The sequence below is a fragment of the Oncorhynchus clarkii genome, chromosome 16 (assembly GCF_045791955.1).
Source record: "Oncorhynchus clarkii lewisi isolate Uvic-CL-2024 chromosome 16, UVic_Ocla_1.0, whole genome shotgun sequence".
Taxonomy (NCBI): Eukaryota; Metazoa; Chordata; class Actinopteri; order Salmoniformes; family Salmonidae; genus Oncorhynchus; species Oncorhynchus clarkii.
In genome coordinates this window covers 10,877,864-10,895,183 of record NC_092162.1, presented here as the reverse complement: position 1 = coordinate 10,895,183, position 17,320 = coordinate 10,877,864, and the positions used below count along the sequence as shown (strand labels likewise).

General features: G+C 44.8%; 3 protein-coding genes across 5 annotated transcripts; 1 reads left to right on the top strand and 2 right to left on the bottom strand.

Moving 5' to 3' along the window:
• Positions 1 to 626: 626 nt before the first annotated feature.
• Positions 627 to 4,193, bottom strand: LOC139367940 (tubulin-specific chaperone C-like). Its single transcript, XM_071106337.1, has 2 exons — positions 1,662 to 4,193; positions 627 to 1,526 (listed from the first exon to the last, which is right to left on the bottom strand). The coding sequence occupies exons 1-2, from the start codon at positions 2,310 to 2,312 to the stop codon at positions 1,059 to 1,061; spliced, it is 1,119 nt and encodes a 372-aa protein (XP_070962438.1). The 5' UTR covers positions 2,313 to 4,193; the 3' UTR covers positions 627 to 1,058.
• On the top strand, positions 3,280 to 12,315 carry LOC139367937 (BRD4-interacting chromatin-remodeling complex-associated protein-like). 2 transcript variants are annotated; one of them, XM_071106333.1, is made up of 13 exons: positions 3,280 to 3,323; positions 5,706 to 5,759; positions 6,095 to 6,140; positions 6,320 to 6,368; positions 6,492 to 6,557; positions 7,168 to 8,358; positions 8,481 to 8,517; positions 8,611 to 8,660; positions 8,745 to 8,794; positions 9,038 to 9,183; positions 9,277 to 9,371; positions 9,472 to 9,574; positions 9,673 to 12,315. In XM_071106333.1, the coding sequence occupies exons 2-13, from the start codon at positions 5,732 to 5,734 to the stop codon at positions 10,140 to 10,142; spliced, it is 2,331 nt and encodes a 776-aa protein (XP_070962434.1). In that variant the 5' UTR covers positions 3,280 to 3,323; positions 5,706 to 5,731; the 3' UTR covers positions 10,143 to 12,315. The 2 variants fall into 2 exon arrangements, with proteins under 2 accessions (XP_070962434.1, XP_070962435.1); XM_071106334.1 differs by lacking the exon at positions 3,280 to 3,323 and adding an exon at positions 3,543 to 3,569 and having other exon boundaries at positions 9,673 to 12,309.
• LOC139367938 (uncharacterized) lies at positions 12,233 to 16,190 on the bottom strand. 2 transcript variants are annotated; one of them, XM_071106335.1, is made up of 5 exons: positions 15,849 to 16,190; positions 14,302 to 15,504; positions 13,930 to 14,031; positions 13,109 to 13,225; positions 12,233 to 13,024 (listed from the first exon to the last, which is right to left on the bottom strand). In XM_071106335.1, the coding sequence occupies exons 2-5, from the start codon at positions 15,497 to 15,499 to the stop codon at positions 12,996 to 12,998; spliced, it is 1,446 nt and encodes a 481-aa protein (XP_070962436.1). In that variant the 5' UTR covers positions 15,500 to 15,504; positions 15,849 to 16,190; the 3' UTR covers positions 12,233 to 12,995. The 2 variants fall into 2 exon arrangements, with proteins under 2 accessions (XP_070962436.1, XP_070962437.1); XM_071106336.1 differs by having other exon boundaries at positions 14,302 to 15,501; positions 15,849 to 16,001.
• Between the last annotated feature and the right edge of the window lie 1,130 nt (positions 16,191 to 17,320).

The following is a 17,320-nucleotide window of genomic DNA, read 5'->3' as shown; positions in this document are numbered from 1 at the left end:
GCTGTAGTAAGGAAGCAGGCAGATTTAACTATGAAGGTGTTTGTGTCTGGACTGAATGAACTGTGTAATGCTTCTGGCAGTTTGGTGGACCAACAACTAACTTCTAAAGGAGGCCTCTTCATTGCACAACAAAGCTAGGATTGTGATGTGTAAACTATATAAGAGAAGGGAGATGTGTGTGGTTATGTGAGTGTCAGTGCATTCAATCAACTACATGATGGCAGGTGCACATGTGAGCTGCACAGTTACACACAACAGGCCAGCAGACCTGATATGACATCTTCAGAAGTTGGCAGAACTTATGAGTGAAACCAGAGGAACATACTGGTGTTAGAGTAGCTGAGGGCAGAGATCAGCACTGTCATTGGTACAGTATGATTATAACCTCTACTACATGTCAGATTTCTCTGGGAAAAGTGGGGACAGGATGTGGAAAAGGGAAGAAACAGTTAGAGACGGTTTTCCATACACAGATTAGGCCCGGCCCTAGACTAAACACATTCAATGGAGATTCCCTATTGAACTTGCTTTTTAGTCCAGAACTAGGCTTAATATGCATCCCGGAAAACCACCCCAAACTGTTTCAGTCAAATATTTCATGTACCATTAAAAGACAAACTGACAGATTTATTGGTTTGTCAACCAAACCCTTTATTTACACCTTCACTAACACTCACCGAGACCACTTCCACAGATGAGAGAACAGTGAAAAAAATGCATGTTGTAAACATTAAGGTGTGGCTATTATATATATATATATATTTTTTTTTTTACAAACTAAGGTGGTCCTTTCTGAATAAATGAACATGTAACAAACTGTGTTAGTGACATTACCTGTGGTTAACGTTCTAATTGTACTGCTGAGAGTAGGGTAGTGAGAAAGCAGCAATGAGTAAACACACACATACATATATATATATATATATATATAAAAAATACACATACAGTCAACCCTGTCAGGACATCAGGACTGAGTGATTGTTGAAGTCAACAACATAAATTCTAGAAAATAAGAAAACACTTCATTTGTTTGATTGACATGCTCTTTATTTATGTCTCTAGGAGTCCCATTCAGTTCTTCTCTCAGCTTCTGGGATGACACACCAGTTAGGTGATTGGGTCCCTATGGCCAGCCAGTTAAAATCATCCACCTGGTTCCAGTTGTTCCTCTCCCGGTCCAGACCAGACACCTTAAAGTCCAGGTCCAGACCCGGGTAGGACCAGGCAAAGGGGGCGAAGCGCACCCCTTGGCAGTCCTCTATGATGGCGCGGCTGGTGACATGCAGATAGACCTGTGTGTCAGTAGTGTGGTGAGTCCGTAGCTGCTGGCAGGGGAAGGAGAGGGTGCTGTCGGTGCAGTGGTCGACGAATACAGAGCTGGAGACCGGCCCAGAGAAGATCTCACAGTTCTGGACGTGTTTGATGTGGACGGTGCTTGGGGATCCCAGGAGTCTGACCTTGCAATTGGTCAGGTGGGTCAGGAGAACATCCTGTTGTTTGATCTCCTCCGCTGTCTTGGTCAGCACCTGCCAAAGACAAACAGTGGTCATCAGACATTTAAACTACATACCTTCAAAGAGTAGAATCTACAGCACAGTTGATTAGAGACAAGCGTTCTCATAAGAAATGATTTAATGAATCGTGTTATGTAAGGGACTTACCTGGGACTCAAAGTGGGAGAAGCCGCACTGCTCTGGGGGGCTTATGGCTCCATCCAATTTAATTCGGCCAGAATCCTTAGGTGTTACAGGTGACGCTGGGTCCGCGACAGGTGGATCTACTTTGGGTGTATTTGCTGCACGCGACCTAAAGGCGAACTTCTTCTTGGGGAGAATCTCATCTCTCTTCTCGGCCAGTGAGTTATGTAGTTTCTGGAGCGCCATCTGTGCCTGTCTCAGCTCGTACTGCGGTAAAAACACCATGCTGTCGTTTAGAAACTTCTGGAGCTGTTGTGTTTTAGTAGTCACCTCCTCCAAGGTTTTGGTGGCCAGGACACGGTCAGTAGCCTCCGAGCAACCAGCCAGTAACTTCTCGATAGCCGCCCTTTCGCTGCCGAACGTCGCGGTGAAGAACCCGCTCTTCTCCTCCGTGACAGACTGGCTATTTTTCACCTCTTTCTTTCTCTCCACGTCCTCGAGCCTATCCTGTTCCCGTTTCAGCATCCCCTCGGGGATCTTCACGCCTAACTCACTAGGCCCAGAGTCCCCGTTTCCCTGACAAATACCACTCTCCACATCCATATTCTCGTTTATGTTGTTGTATCGGCACATGCGGAAGAGATAATGTCGCTTCGTAACAAACGGAATTCTCATTGGATAAATCCCTCCCCTCTTGTGGCTATACTGTCACTTAATTGGTGGGTTATGGAACGGCGTTTCTTACGTTTTCCCCACTCTCACCTAGACCCAAAAGTCCACAGTGCCCACGAGAGCTGGTGTCAGCCAAACCACACAGGTTCATACACGATTGTTTCTGCAACCCATAACAAATATCCATCTATAATGTTTCCCATGTTCTATCGTGCCCTACTGCGAAAACAAATGGAAGGATTCCTGGGTTTTAAATCGAGGCGAATATAAAATTAATCTCAGTATAGTTAAAGAGTATATCAGGGACCACCTTCACAGTAGATGTAGAAGAGTGTATTTATTCCTCAATGTCACACACACCTCACTTTCATATGCAGTAACATTGTATTATTCTGCAGGGAGGAATAACTTCACTCGTCCAAAGGAGACAGCTGTAACTGTTTGCAATAATATGAAATATATGGAATAAAATAGGCCTACATGAATTCACACCACAATAGATTGAATTGCGGTATACATAGTTGACCCCAATCTCTTATTGAAACATGGTGTACAGAGCAGCACTATGAATAAGATTACTTATTAAAGCTGTTACCGCCCTCCTATATGCCCTTGGAGAGTATATGAGTGGAATAACGCCCTCGTTTTGATGATCTCTTTGTAGTCATTCCTCCTCAATTACTTAAGCAGCCACATCAAGGTGTGGCATCTATTAGTGGCCCCCTACCGTTCATAATAGCCAAGCGTACAGTAAAACAATTTCCTATTCATATGGGAGAATTTAAGTATATGTTAAGTTAAAAAAATAAAAAAATAGTGAATGGTAGAACATAGTTTTTCAGTATTTATAGTTTAGTAACTATTTGGTTGTCCTATGTGAGTACTATGGAATATTGCAATGCTATCTGTAGAATGCTCTGATGTTGCTGACTTCTGCTGGAGCGGCACCACCCCGACTACCCGTGCAGTGATGGCGAGGAAACCCCGTTGACAAGGCACTGCTTTTTCATGACGGTGAGTTTCCCTTTGAGTGTATTATAATTTTGTGATAAAATTTCAAGGAAAAAACACACACAACCTCCTTCCTCCCTTCCTTCTGGGGGGGAATAGAGTGAGAGTGGAGAGATATATCTGAGACAGAACAGGGACAGTGAGAAAAATATATGAGTGGGAAAGGAGGGAGGGAGGAGGAGGAGGAGGGGGGAGCAAATTAAAAGTTGCCAAATGGAGATATTGGGTTTCAAGAAGAGTGAGACAGGAGTAAGGGTTTGCCTTCTTTCAGTCGTCTTTATGTTATGCTAATCGAAATAAATATTTATGTCTCGACGCTGTTTAGTCCGTTTAACCGTGTCAACGAATTCTGTCCGACGTTTCTAAATAGGCGACAACGGAGCTAACCAAGAACAGGCCGATGTTTACCAGTTAAAAAAAAAAAATCCTCGGTCAAATAAGTAGCCCCAAGAGCTGCTTGATGGAAATCGCCACGCTCTAGTAAATTCCACGATTTGAAATACGTCTGTTCAGCAAATCGAGAGAAATGTGACGTTTTGCATGCTGGCAGATGAGCTAAATACTGTAGAAGACAAGTGGTAGCTTTTACCCCAACAGAGAAGGAGCACGTCAGCTAGAGGCTGGAAGGACAGGCTTTTTTTGTTGTTGTGCTCCAATACGATTCATTGTCTGTCGATTCAGTCTATTTTTTGGGGGGACATAAAAAAAAATAGCAAGCTATACATTAACTGGCTTTGTTAACGACGCCGAAGATTGAGCGTCGTGCCACGACTGTCGTTAGCTAGCGGTTCGACTCAGCACAATGCTAAGATTTGGGAGGGTGTTATTGCCATGTCGAAATTCAATTGGAGCAAAAATGTTTCGACTATTCTTCGGATGAGCTGGTTTAGCTATCTCTTCTTATACGCCTACTTCGACCACTGGGCGAGTTATAGGGGGGGAGAGGAAATGCTATATTGTGTGTTTATTTTTGCATTTATTGGCCAGCTAGCTGACTGAGTTCAAGCTAGCTGCTCGTTTTCCCACATTCGGCCAAATTTATCTAGTCAAATCTTTGATATTTCCAAGCCAACTGACAGGTTTTTTTTTTACACTGCGTGTGAATTCGGACAGTTAAACGTTATTTGACACGTATAAATGCAATGTTTAGTGGTGCTAGCTCGCCGCTATGGCATAAAATAACCCCAATGAAAAGGGCAGAGGGACATTATAACGCTAGCTAAGGTTAGCTAGTCGCGTAGCCGACATACTACGACGCCATCAGATTATTTTCAACTAATCTTTCGTTAACTAACAATACTTGAAGGGACCATCCAAGAGCGCGTATATCGGTTTAATTTGTGAAGTAAAATATTTTGTTTTGTTTCCTTTTTGGGGGGTGGAAAACTGCATATAAAGTGCCACGCTTATCTGCGTATGCCACATGTTTTGTTAAGGACAAACATACAAACTAGCAGCCCAACTATAGAAAATGAAACTAGTTTCGTCATTTCAAAACGGCCAGTTAGATCTGATTAACCATATTCGTGTAATCCCCTTTACATTGAACTACTCAATTGTAGCTGAGATTTTGTCGCATTGTTTTGAGTCTCATCTTCAGGCTTTTCTTTCTCAAATAAAGATGGTGGCGGAGTCGCCATTTTGTTTCAGACTTGCTACATTTTTCCAGACTGACACGGGAGTACGAGGCTACATCACTGACTGGACACAATGTATCAGATTTGTAATTCGACATGACATCGAATAAATGATACAAATAAGTTTTAAAAAATACGTCTATAATTGGGACACATCACAGTATATTAGGCCCCCTACACTGGCAATCCATTTTTCAAAGCCCCACCTTGTTTAACTCTGCCATTGCGGTTCTATGAATTAACCAAATAACAGGTTCGCCCTTGAGAATAGTATGATACTATTGCTATTCACTGTTCTATGGCCCCTTCCGTCATGAGACGACGGTCAACATCATAGGAGTTAGTTCTGTGGAATGTTGGCTATAAAATGCTTTCTAAACGTTCAACTCCCAGACAACCTTGAAATTGAACAGGGTGGAGTTATTTACACCGATGGCCATCTTCATTCTATGGGAGGTGACAGGAGAGACCAATATGCAGGAGAAGGGTAGGGTTCGGGAGCGTCACTCGCGGTCTGCTGTAGAGAGCATGGTGCTTGCAACGCCAGAATAATGGGTTGTTTGCACACGACTGTAAATCGCTTTGGATAAGAGCGTCTGCTAAAATATCCTATATTATTACTCTCAGGGAATCTGGATACTAGGTGGATGGATAGGGGCAATACTGTACGTACTGTTCTCTTAACCTCCCTCTCTCTTTCCTGTATCTCTTCCATCTGTCTCTCTCACCCTGCTCCCTTTTACTCCAGCACAGAAAATAAAGGGTGGTTAATTAATGATTCCATGCCCGCTGTCAGAAAGCAGTGAGTGTTTTATTGCGTCATCACCAACTGTCACCACACACCACTTCCTCTTTATTGGCCCACTGTCAATGTTTCTGCATTGCTCTTTAGTGCTCATAAGCATTCATAGGAATTGTTGCCTCTATCTAGAGTAGTGACAGGGGTTTGAATAAAAACTCATATTGCATTTGAGCATTTTTAGCATAGTTACAGAATGTATACAGTTAAAAGCCTTAATATAATATTTTCCACTTATCCTTCATTCCATTACACATAATTTTTCTCACATCATCCTTCACTCTGCTCTCATCCAACCCTCCTCTCACTTCGTCCCTCTCTGCTTTCACCTCTCCCAGGTGTCATGGATGATGAGGACGATCGCCGTCTTCTGGATATTATAGGGTAAATCTGTCTGACAATTAAATCACAAACATAGTCTATAACATATCTAACACTAAGGCATTCATAATGGCAGGTGGAACAGAGGAGTATGTTGCCCAGGGGCTACAAATGTTAACTAAATTGCATAAAAAAATAATAATCAGATTGTCTCTGACTCGAGCTCCCTCCCTCTCCTTCAGAGATGTGCAAGCATTGAATGACTACCTCCACGGCTCCACCAACAAGTCTGTGAGTGTTTCCCCCCTCTGGTCTACTAGTTCATTCATGCCTATTTAAACTAACATAATATTTAATAAAGTTAGCAGGCTGCTTTGTGATACAGGTGAAGTGACTGTGTGTTTTCTCCTTCAGATTGAGGAGGATGATGTGACGAACGCAGCGTACGGCTCTGCTGGAACCTTCTTCACTAGTAACACTGTGAGTCTTTGTAAACCTTTACTTACCTGCTGCCAGTGGGTTTATATACTGACGGAACCTGCGTAGTTGCCAGCAGCATACCACCCTGCATCCCGCTGCTGGCTTGCCTCTAAAGCTAAGCAGCATCAGTCCTGGTCGGTCCCTGAATGGGAGACCAGATGCTGCTGGAGTGGTGTTGGAGGGCCAATACTGTTCCCTCTGGTCTAGGGAGATCCCAGGGCAGTGAAGGGGACTTTGCCCGCCTATCGTGCAGTCTTTCCGATGGGACATTAAACAGGTGTCCTGACTTTCTGTGGTCATAAAAATCCCATGGCACTTATCATAAGATTAGGGGTGTTTACCCTGGTGTAATGGATACATTTCCAACCTGGCCCCATTCCATCTTGGCCATCTAATCATCCTCCTAATTTGCATATATCACTCCTCACCTCTCCAACTGATAGCTGATGTGTGCTGAGTGTTCTGGCACAAAAATGGTCGGCGTGCATCACCCAGGTGGGTGCTAGACACTGATGGTGGATAATGTGAACTTCCCACTACTATGTAAAGCACTTTGAGTACCATGAGTATCAATTATAGTTATAAAGTGTTATTTTTTTCTCTCTCTCAGGCTGGTTCTAACTCCGGCCTCAAAGATGGCGAGTTTGAGGATTCAGCGGGTGCTGGCCTCCAGCTTTCCAGCAGCCTATCGTTCATTGAGGATGAGCTGGGGGGAGGAGCCTCTCCAGGAGGAATGGATCTTGGAGGAGGAGAGGACCAGCACTTTGACATCCTGCAGAAGTCTCTCATGGAGGCAGACATCACTGAACAGACTCTGGAACAGGAGGCCATGCTAGACTCCCAGCCACCTCCCCCTCCGACCCCCTCCCCATTCCCCGCCCAGCTGGTCTCGGGGGGGTACAGCGGCGGGGTCACCACGGCGACAGCAGCGTTTCCCAGTGGTCAGTTTCTCCAGGGCGTATCCCAGGTGTCCCAGCTGCCCAACGGCCAGGCAGGGGGGAACATCCAGGTGTTGGGGTCCTTCGGAGGTGGAGGGGTCCAACAGATCCTCCTCCGGCAGGGTGGGGAGATCGGGGGGGTGATGGGGGGAGTAGCAGCAGGGGGGCAGGTGTTCGCCGCCTCCTCCCAAGTGGGCCAGGTGAACCAGGTGGGCTCGCCCTTTAAAAACATCCCCCTGCAGAACATCATCATCCAGAGAGGACCAGGGGGCACCCAGGCCCTAGTCAGACCTATCCAGCCCAAACCCCTTCAAGCTGGGGCTCAGACAGTCTACAGCCTGGGACTCCAGACCACAACCACCACCATGGTTAACACTGCGGCCCAGGGACACTACACAGCTAACGGCTCCATCCTGGTCCACTCTCCGCTGGGGCAGCAGAACCAGGGACAACAAGTCCAGGCCAATCTGGCCCCAGGGCAGTACCTGGTCCACCACAATGGCTCCTCAGACCCATCCCAATCAACCATGGTAGCCAATCAGAACACAGTGCAGCTTGTCACCGGGCAGAACTTCACGGCGACGGCGGGTGGTCAGCTGATCCAAGTGGGAGGCAGTCAGGTGGGAGTAGGAGGAGCCATGACCCAAAAATGGCAGACTTTTCCTGGTACTAGCCCTGCCCCCATCCAGGCGGCATCAAATCAGGGGTGTCTGACGCTGGTTGGCACAGCGACCGCAGGGGTTCGGGGTCAGGTGTCGTGCAGCCCAGTGCAGCGCCTCGCAGTGACTCAGAACAGCAGCTCCCTCTCCCCCATGTCTCTCTCTGGTACTGGTACTGCCACACAGGATGAGGAATACTCACAGGTACTAACTACAACTCTCTACCCCTCGCTCACTCTCTCTCTTTCTCTCTCTCTCAATTATTACCCTCTTTGTATTCGTTTCTATAAATATTTAGTTGTTTTCTTCTCCACTTCCTGTCACAGGCTCAGACACAGCTTGTCAACCTCCTTGGAAACAAAGGTTTGTGTTTGTATATGAGTTTATGTGTCTGTGTGTAGTTACAGACATAAAGAAACCCCTCTCCTGATTTCTGTTTCCTTTTTTGTCTCCTAGCTGTGAAAACAATGACCTCCATGAGCCAAAACTCCCTGCTAAACATACAGGTAGTCTACATGTTGCACACGTGTGTGTTTGTGTGTTAGTCTGTGTTTGTGTGCGTGATGATGAAAATGACGTGTCTCTTGTAGGTCAGCGCTCAGAAGAGGCAGGCCCCTCAGCAGCTCACCAGAGGAGCAATGTAAGTAGTGTGTGTTTGTACGTATAAATCAGTGGAGGCTGCTGAGGGGAGGATGGTTTGATGTAATGGCTGGAATGGAATAATATCAAACACATGAAAACCATACGTTTGATACCATTCCATTCCAGCCATTACTATGAGCTGTCCTCCCCTCAGCAGCCTCCAGCGTTATAGATGTGAGTATATCCACATATGCATTTATACTGATTGTATGCGACAAGTGTACAATGTGTATGTCTGCAGGATGCTACATCAGTTGACGATGGATCGTTCAGGGGTTCTGTCACCTGACATCACCCGCTTCACCTCATTGGACGACGCACTGCACAGACTCCTCCCCTACCACATGTTCCACGGTGCTCCGCCCAACAAGGAAGAGTTTTCTCAAGGTCAGAAACCTCCCCTACACCGCGTGTGTGTGTGTGTGTGTGTGTGTGTGTGTGTGTGTGTGTGAGTGTGACACTGTGTTCTGTCTGTACCAGTGGATGATGAGTTTGAGACGATGGCGACTCAGGTGTTGAAGAGGACCCAGGTTATGATCAACAAATACAGACGACTGCTGATGGTGGAGGCTGAGGTGAGAACACACACACACACACGAACATATGCACATACACACAAATACTTGTTTATCTTCAAAATTGTAAGGATGTTGCTAAGTCCCTCTCTTCCTGCAGCGCTCCAGTCCCTCCTCAGAGATGGTGATGATTGACAGGACCTTTAACCAAGAGGAACGGCAGAACCTGACACAGGACAAACGTATGATACTGGTTGACCCAGGTGAGGAGGAGGGAAATGGCAGGAATGTGGATCATTCAAAAGCTGTGGACCATTATTTTTCATCATGTCTCTTTCTCTCTCTCTCCCTCCCTCCATAGATGGCTTCTTGGAAGATTTCTGTTGTGCGGTGAAGCCGTCTCTCCTCTCTCCCCCCTGCCTCCCCTTGGACCCTCTCTCCTCCCCCTCGTCCAGCCATGGCCATAGACAGTCAGTGGGGGGGTTGAACATAGACCCCCCTCACAGGACAGACCCCCAGTCAGGCTATGGAGACCCTGGGGGAGGTAGTGGGGGAGGAGGAAAAGACTCTTATAAGAGTATCATTGACCTGAAGAGAACTCAACATAGCAACTATGGAAACAAAGCTGCTTGTAGCAACAACAACAACAGCAACTATCACCTTGGAAACGTGGCTGCTACGGCCACAGCGGCAGTGTCGACAGGGACGGAACAGACTCAGCACCTGTCTCACCTGCCCTCTCACCCCCAGGTCCCCCTACCACTCCCTCCCACCCCGCCCGACACAGACTCGGTTCTAGAGGCAGCCGTCAACAGCATTCTAGAATGTTAGAGACTGACAGGCAGACGTGCCCATCACTCTATCCTTCCATTCCTCCATCTCTCATCCTCCCATCCTTTCCCCTCAGCTCGCTCCAGGGATTACATGCCTGTTGTTTATTTTCTCCTTCTCTCTCTCATTGTCAGTCCACTTCAACCAGCTCTGAGTTAGTTACAGCCATAGAAATATAATCTAGATTGTATTTCTATGGTTACAGTATTATATTTACTGTAGGACAGCCAGGTGTCATGATCTTTGTGACATCATATCCTGTTGGGTGTGAGTGGGGAGAGGATGCAAATATTGTCTATTATATTGACAAAATAGTCGATTGACTGCTCTCACAATAGAAATACATGTCCTCTAAGATGGAAGGCAGGTGGGAGGTGGCGAGATCAGGTAGGACTATTTTAGCCAATGAGAGGGCAGATACGTGTGTGAATAACAGGCCATAGAGATAGATGGAGGACTCATCTCTGTATCTGTGCCATCATAGCATCTGTGACAGCATGGGCAGCGCCATTGAGGCTATTTCCATTTTAAAGTAGTACATTTTCTTCTTCATTGGCCGATTGCTTCCAACTCATAGGAATTCCCAACCCAGTTGGCTACTTTAAAATGGTGGAAGCCCCAATGGCCACTTTAAAACGAGTTATATCCACGAAGAGTTCTCTATATACAGTATCTCTATGACAACAGGTACAACTCAGATATTAATGCCACGTGTGTCCACTTATATCAGTGCATTTGTAACAAGCTAACCATTGCAAAACTTCTATTTGATCAAATAAGCCTCATGAAGCAAATGAGCAATTACATTTTTTGTTGGCCAAATTCGACACCCTTTCTCATTGACCTCTATACAAACATTCCTAAATTCCTGAAACTCAATGTTAGGCTACGTCCCACAAAGCTGAAGTTCAGGGAGGAGGAAGATGATGATTCTGTGCCTGACAAATTCTACGTTGTCCTTGAAATGTTTACATGAAGAAGCCTTGTAAGAAATGTTATTTTTGCACCTGACATTATACACCTACACATAAAATACAGTAGTAATTGATGGATTGGAAAACTACAACAAATATAGCTATTTTTGTGTTTTCTACTTCAGTCTTCACGGTAAAGTCAAGCCAGAGAGACTCACTCACACTCTTGTGTCTATATAACGACTAAACAAGCAGCTTTTGGTTTTCTGTCAGTTGTCATTTTCTTATTTGGCATTTTTCTTTTGTACCTTAAAGGTATGTGACGCCCCTCTGCACTCACACACATTCACTCTCGTTAGAGTGTATTGGTGCTGGGGGGGAACTAACTCCTCAGATTGAGGGAGAAATGTTTCGCCGTGTTTATCTTTTTTTGGTTTCAATTTTTTTATTTTTATAAATCACGATTTGTGTTGTTAGGGATGTGTGTACCAGCGAAGTTAACACGCAACCACTGTAACCATGGTGAGATTTAATGACCCTGGAAGGTCATGGGTTGTATGTCTCTGCGTACGTACGCTGGACGAATGTCACTCATTACTTCGCCTGCTTAACTTTCCTCTCCTCTATTCTATCCATCACGTCACTCAATCCTCCTGCCCCGCCCAACAATTATACCCCAATCAACAGGAGAGAGAGAGGGGAGTGTCTATGCTCATAAATTGACTGAATGAACAGACTGAAGGCTTTAGAGAGAGAACACAGCTGTCTGTTTTACATGTTGTCTTGTCAACCCTCTGTATTTCAGCCCTGGTCCTGACCACCCCCATGTCTCAAATTACACACTATGCCTGTGATAGTGCACTACTTTTGACAAGCTTATGTGGCGTGGAGCAAAAGTAGTGCACTTAATGGGGAACAGTCGTTTCCCACAGGAGTGCCTAAGGTTGATAAACTAGGCTCTTTCTGCCAAGGAGTGACACATTTTTACTTCATTACCCCCATTTTCACTGTTTACTTTTGTCTCACTCTGTACATGATTTGTATAGTTTTTATATATATCTATATATATAAAAATGAAACAATATTTATACTTTTTTGTAAAGAAAAAGAATGTAAAAACAGTTTTTTTTTCTTTCTGTTGGCTATGAAGTGTTCCAAGAGAAATCGTTACAAATACTGTGTTGTTCATTTTTAGTTTGTGTTCACTACAACAGAAAGAGAAAAGTCAACAATAAATTCATTTTGAATACAATCATAAATGGGCATAGCCTGATTCATTTGAAACTTAACCTTTCTCAAACATGTAGTATTGGTAAAACCTTCACAGTCAGTTAAATACTGCAAGCACACACACTGTAATACTTGTTATTATAGTATTACTATACTTGGGCCAGTTTGTCTACATTCAATCATTTGAGGCATTGATTGGGAGGGCATGCTACACACAGTACATTGTCAGTTTAAACAAAAACAGTCCTACAGTGACACTTGCTGGATTGGCTGGGAGTCCTTTAGGAGTACTGAATTAGCTTTGATGCTGTTCTCACTAGTTTAGAGAGAACACAATTCATTTTTAACTTGTCCTAGAAGCAGACGTGCTGTAACATTGAGATATCCTTCCCTTTCATAAACAGTTAACAAAACAACAGCAAATGCAACATAAATACTTAAAGAGTTGTACACAAGGTTTACAAGAAATTAAACTTCAAACTGAAATGAGACCATTTCCCTGGGCACCTCAGTGTTGCTTCTGTATACATTTCATCTCCTTTCACACAGAAGAATATGTGTATAAAGCCAAAGCGTTTTCGCCATAGCTGCAGCTCGTCAAATATGTCTCCCGTTGGAAAATGTTTCTCCACCACACCACTAGGGGCGCTCTCCCAGAGTGAAGAGGTTTCCCCTATGTTTGATCCCTACCGCTGGCGCTCAGCAGGGCTCAGTGGTACTTCCTCCAGCGGTCATGCTCTAATGAGGGAAAACACACAAGTCAGTAAACATATAAAGAAAGTCAGTCAATTTTTTGAAGAAAGATTGAAGTCACACACTTACTGATGTGTGGGTAGTGCCAGGTGTAGCCCAGGATGCAGTATCCTGCTAGCAGCATGGCCACTCCTCCCACTCCACCTTTCCTCACATCTATATACCTCCTGTAGTACCACTGCCATCCTAGAGAAAGAAAGAGAGAGATGGTAGATGGACCTAAAAGAGATATCATGGGATAACCAAATAGATTCACTGTGTGTGAATGTGTATGTGTGTGTGTATGTTTGTCGGGCTGGGTTCCCCTACTGGCGTTTTATTTGGCAACCCCAAGTTTTCTGATAAAAAAACACATTTAAAAAGATAAAAACCTACCACCATACCCCGTTCAAAGGCGTTTAAATCTGGCCTTGCCCATTCACCCTCAACGGCACACACACACAATCCATGTCTCAATTGTCTCAAGGCTTAAAAATCCTTCTTTAACATGTCTCCTCCCCTTCATCTACACTGATTGAAGTGGATGTAATAAGTGACATCAATATCACCTGGATTCATCTGGTCAGTCTATGTCATGGAAAGAGCAGGTGTTCCTAATGCTTTGTACACTCAGTGTACATTAAAAGTTGTTTCCACTACTTTCAAAGCAACTTAGTAGCCGGTAACTTCTTAATGTTTTGTATACTCAGTGTATGTGATCGTAAACAAATGTAAGCAAGGATTAAAATTATTATGTTTTTGTCAAATATCTGTTTGGACTTCTTGCGGTCAATTTGTAGTCTACTAATAATTTGTAACTATGTTCCGGCCCCCTGACCATCCGCTCAATGAAAAACAATCGTCCCATAGCTGAATCTAGTTGATGATCTCTGGTGTAGGGTGTCTTCTACCGCTGATCAGGGCCTGTACTCCATTTCTGGGGTTGCGGGGAGCTCTGGTAGCGATCCAGCAAGGTAGTTCCTTCAGCCTCACCTCCCCTAGAGACAGTTTACCTACAACACAACATGCCAGTCAATCAGTGCTGGTCTCATCATCTACAGGGAGTAGGGATGTCAATGGTTAACCAGTTAGTTAGTGCTGGTCTCATCTACAGGGAGTAGGGATGTCAATGGTTAACCAGTTAGTTAGTGCTGGTCTCATCTACAGGGAGTAGGGATGTCAATGGTTAACCAGTTAGTTAGTGTTGGTCTCATCTACAGGGAGTAGGGATGTCAATGGATTAGGCAGCCATAATACAGTAAGACCAGAGAAACACTACAGACCCATGATCCTCTGCTCAGTGCCATACTTCCTGGTGTCGAATGGCGCTTTCTCCCTTGTCACGCTCTGATTGGCTGTTGCTGACTCTGTCCTCACGGAGGTTTGACCGAGTTCAACCGTGAGCAGTCTTCTGGTCTTGTTATACAGATAGTCTTTGTTACGATCAGCGGTTGTGGTCTGAACACGGTCCAGTACTGTTGAAACGTGGTTGACCATGAGTGGTCCCTGGTTGCTTGTCTTGCTGCGTAGACTGTCTTTATTGAGGTCAGAGGTTATGGTCGGGTTATGGTCCAGTGCGATTGTCTTGCTGTACAGACGGTCAGGTTTGACGGTGGTGTGGTCCTGGATGCTGGGTCTGGGCTGACCACTGCCTGACCCCTGCAGCTTCTCTTCTCCTCCCACCTCCTCCCTACTGCTCCCCACCTCCTCCCTACTGCTCCCCACCTCCGCCCTACTGCTCCCCACCTCCTCCCTACTGCTCCCCACCTCTTCCCTACTGCTCCCCACCTCCTCCTTCCAGAAATGTCTTGCTTCACTCTGTGCCCCTGGTAAAGGCTCCTGGGATAGTGTGGCAGCAGCTCTGGCTGTCTGAGCGGATAGTTCAATCTGCTCCCGCAGTGAAACCTTCTTCTTAGAGGCAGCTTTGGCTTTAGTGCTCACTGGGGCTGTGGCAGGGACTGGGGCTGTGGCAGGGACTGGGGATGTGGCAGGGACTGCTTTGAGTTTGGCTATCGCTTTGGGTTTTGTGTGGATATTGGCTGGATCTTTTGCCAGACTGTCCTTGGAGAGAATGAAAGTCTCATCAAGGAGCTTCTGCCGTTTCTTTGAAGTTGATGTTGATGACGATGACGATGAGGAGGAGGAAGGTGATGGTGTCTTCTTATTGTTTTTAGTAGTTGTCAATGATGATGATGATGATTTCTTACTCTTGGTTGTAGTTGCCAATGGTGATAACGCTGGTGATGGAGACGAAGATGATGCCTTCTTACTCTTAGTAGAAGTTGTTGATGGTGATGAAGAAGACGATGATAAAGATGTCTTCTTGCTGTTCTTGTCTGTGATGAGGTCAGCTGGGCCAGGGGGGGTCTGCGACCTTTGTGTGGTTGTGGTGACCGGAGCCATCTTGCATCTGGGAAGGTGGCTGTTCAGTCTCTTGAAGTTTTTCCCACAGAACGGGCATGTTTCAATGGAGGACGACATCACTGCTGGAAAAGAGACAGGATTATAGATGATGTAAATATGATGTTGTTATTATGGTCTGACAGAGTTTGACACAAAGGATCAAATTATTTTCCAGAATGTTGTCTCTTACAACCCATAACTTTCTAGCTTTAATATCTTAAGAGAAAAACTCTACATAATCTATACACGAATATGTAATACATGCATTACTTTTCTCGCAATCAAATGGGTTAATGAGTTTGATGACCATTATTATGCTTTTATAGTCTGCATAGCCAGAGTGGTGCTCCTGACAATGGGAAATGCCATGTTGGCTTACATAACCCGCCTGACATGAGTCTTGAGCGGTAGAATCAATTTTACTTGCCGTTTGTTGGTTGCTAGAACGAAACCAGCGGCACTTCAACATCTTCTAATGCTTATCATCTTCTTCTTGACGAAATGTAAACTTGTGTCATTTTACTGTACGCGTGGAACATTTGGTGCACACGTTGTTTCAACCATAACATTTTTGTCTGCTAAATACTTTTGGAAAAGACCCCTTGGGTAGCACAAGTAAACGCCTGAGGAAATTAGCTAGATAATTCCACATCGAAAATATTTTCAGCACAAATAAAGCTTTAGAAATGTCTGATAGTACTTTCTCTAAACGAACTGTTATTGCACTCGTTACCGATACAGCAATTGGTTAGATTTGTAACGGTAAAAACGAAACAATGTATCTCGTAGTCTAGAGAACGTGTGCGTGGTAGTTGAAAAATAGATATTTGCTGACCCCTAGTGGAAGCTACACCCACAGATAGAACAATGAGACAGAAATTTCACCGGATGTATAAATGTGAAACATCCGCTTGGCGTTTACACTCCCTACCAAATATGGTGGTAAGCGGAAGCCCAGTGGACGGAAGTGGGAAGGCCAAATCAAATGAAACGCGAAAGAGCGTGTACTCGCTGGAATTATTATGCACGGTAGTGAATGACAGAAAACAGGCGCTTGAAATTAGAAAGCAAGTCCACTTTTCTCGCGTGTATGCGAAGCAATGCTCGTTCGCGTTTCGTTTGATTTGGCCTGGAGAAAAAAAAACTATATGGATTTTGAGGGACATTCTGCAAATGTTCTCATCTATGAAACATTTGATCTCAATACAGTTTTCTTTTCGAAACACTAGCATCACATTTTTGTAGACTTTACACTTTGGCAAAGCTTCCAAAAATTGCGTTGTTTAGAATGAGTGCAAGGGAGAATTGAGTTAGGGGCTCCCGAGTGGGCAGCGGTCTAAGGCACTGCATCTCAGTGCTAGAGGCATCACTACAGACCCTGGTTCGATTCCAGGATGTATCACAACTGGCCGTGATTGGGAGTCCCATAGTGCGGCGAACAATTGGCCCAGCGCTGTCTGGTTTAGGGTTTGGCCGGGGTAGACCGTCATTGTAAATAATAATTTGTTCTTAACTGACTTGCCCAGTTAAATAAAGGTTAAAAATAAAATAAATATTCACATGCGAAATACAGAGTAGGCGTTCCCTAACGAAAATATGCAAATAACGCTTGGCTCTGCCCACGTCCTTGCTTGTTCTGCCAACTCTGACTCATTGTTCCCATTGTAAACGAGAGGCTGTAGTCTATCTTGGGTTACTTATAAACATCTTTGCTACAGCTCCAGCCTGAACAGAGAGACTGGAACCAAGGATTACCTGTTTAATGCGAGTAAAGTACGTAAGATATAACATGTCATAACAGGCCTGATGGAAACAAAAGATTTTGTCGGTAAACGTTCAATATATCGAGTAAAGAAAATACGTTAGACAAGGTGGGATCTTTTTGTGTCGGTAAAATGA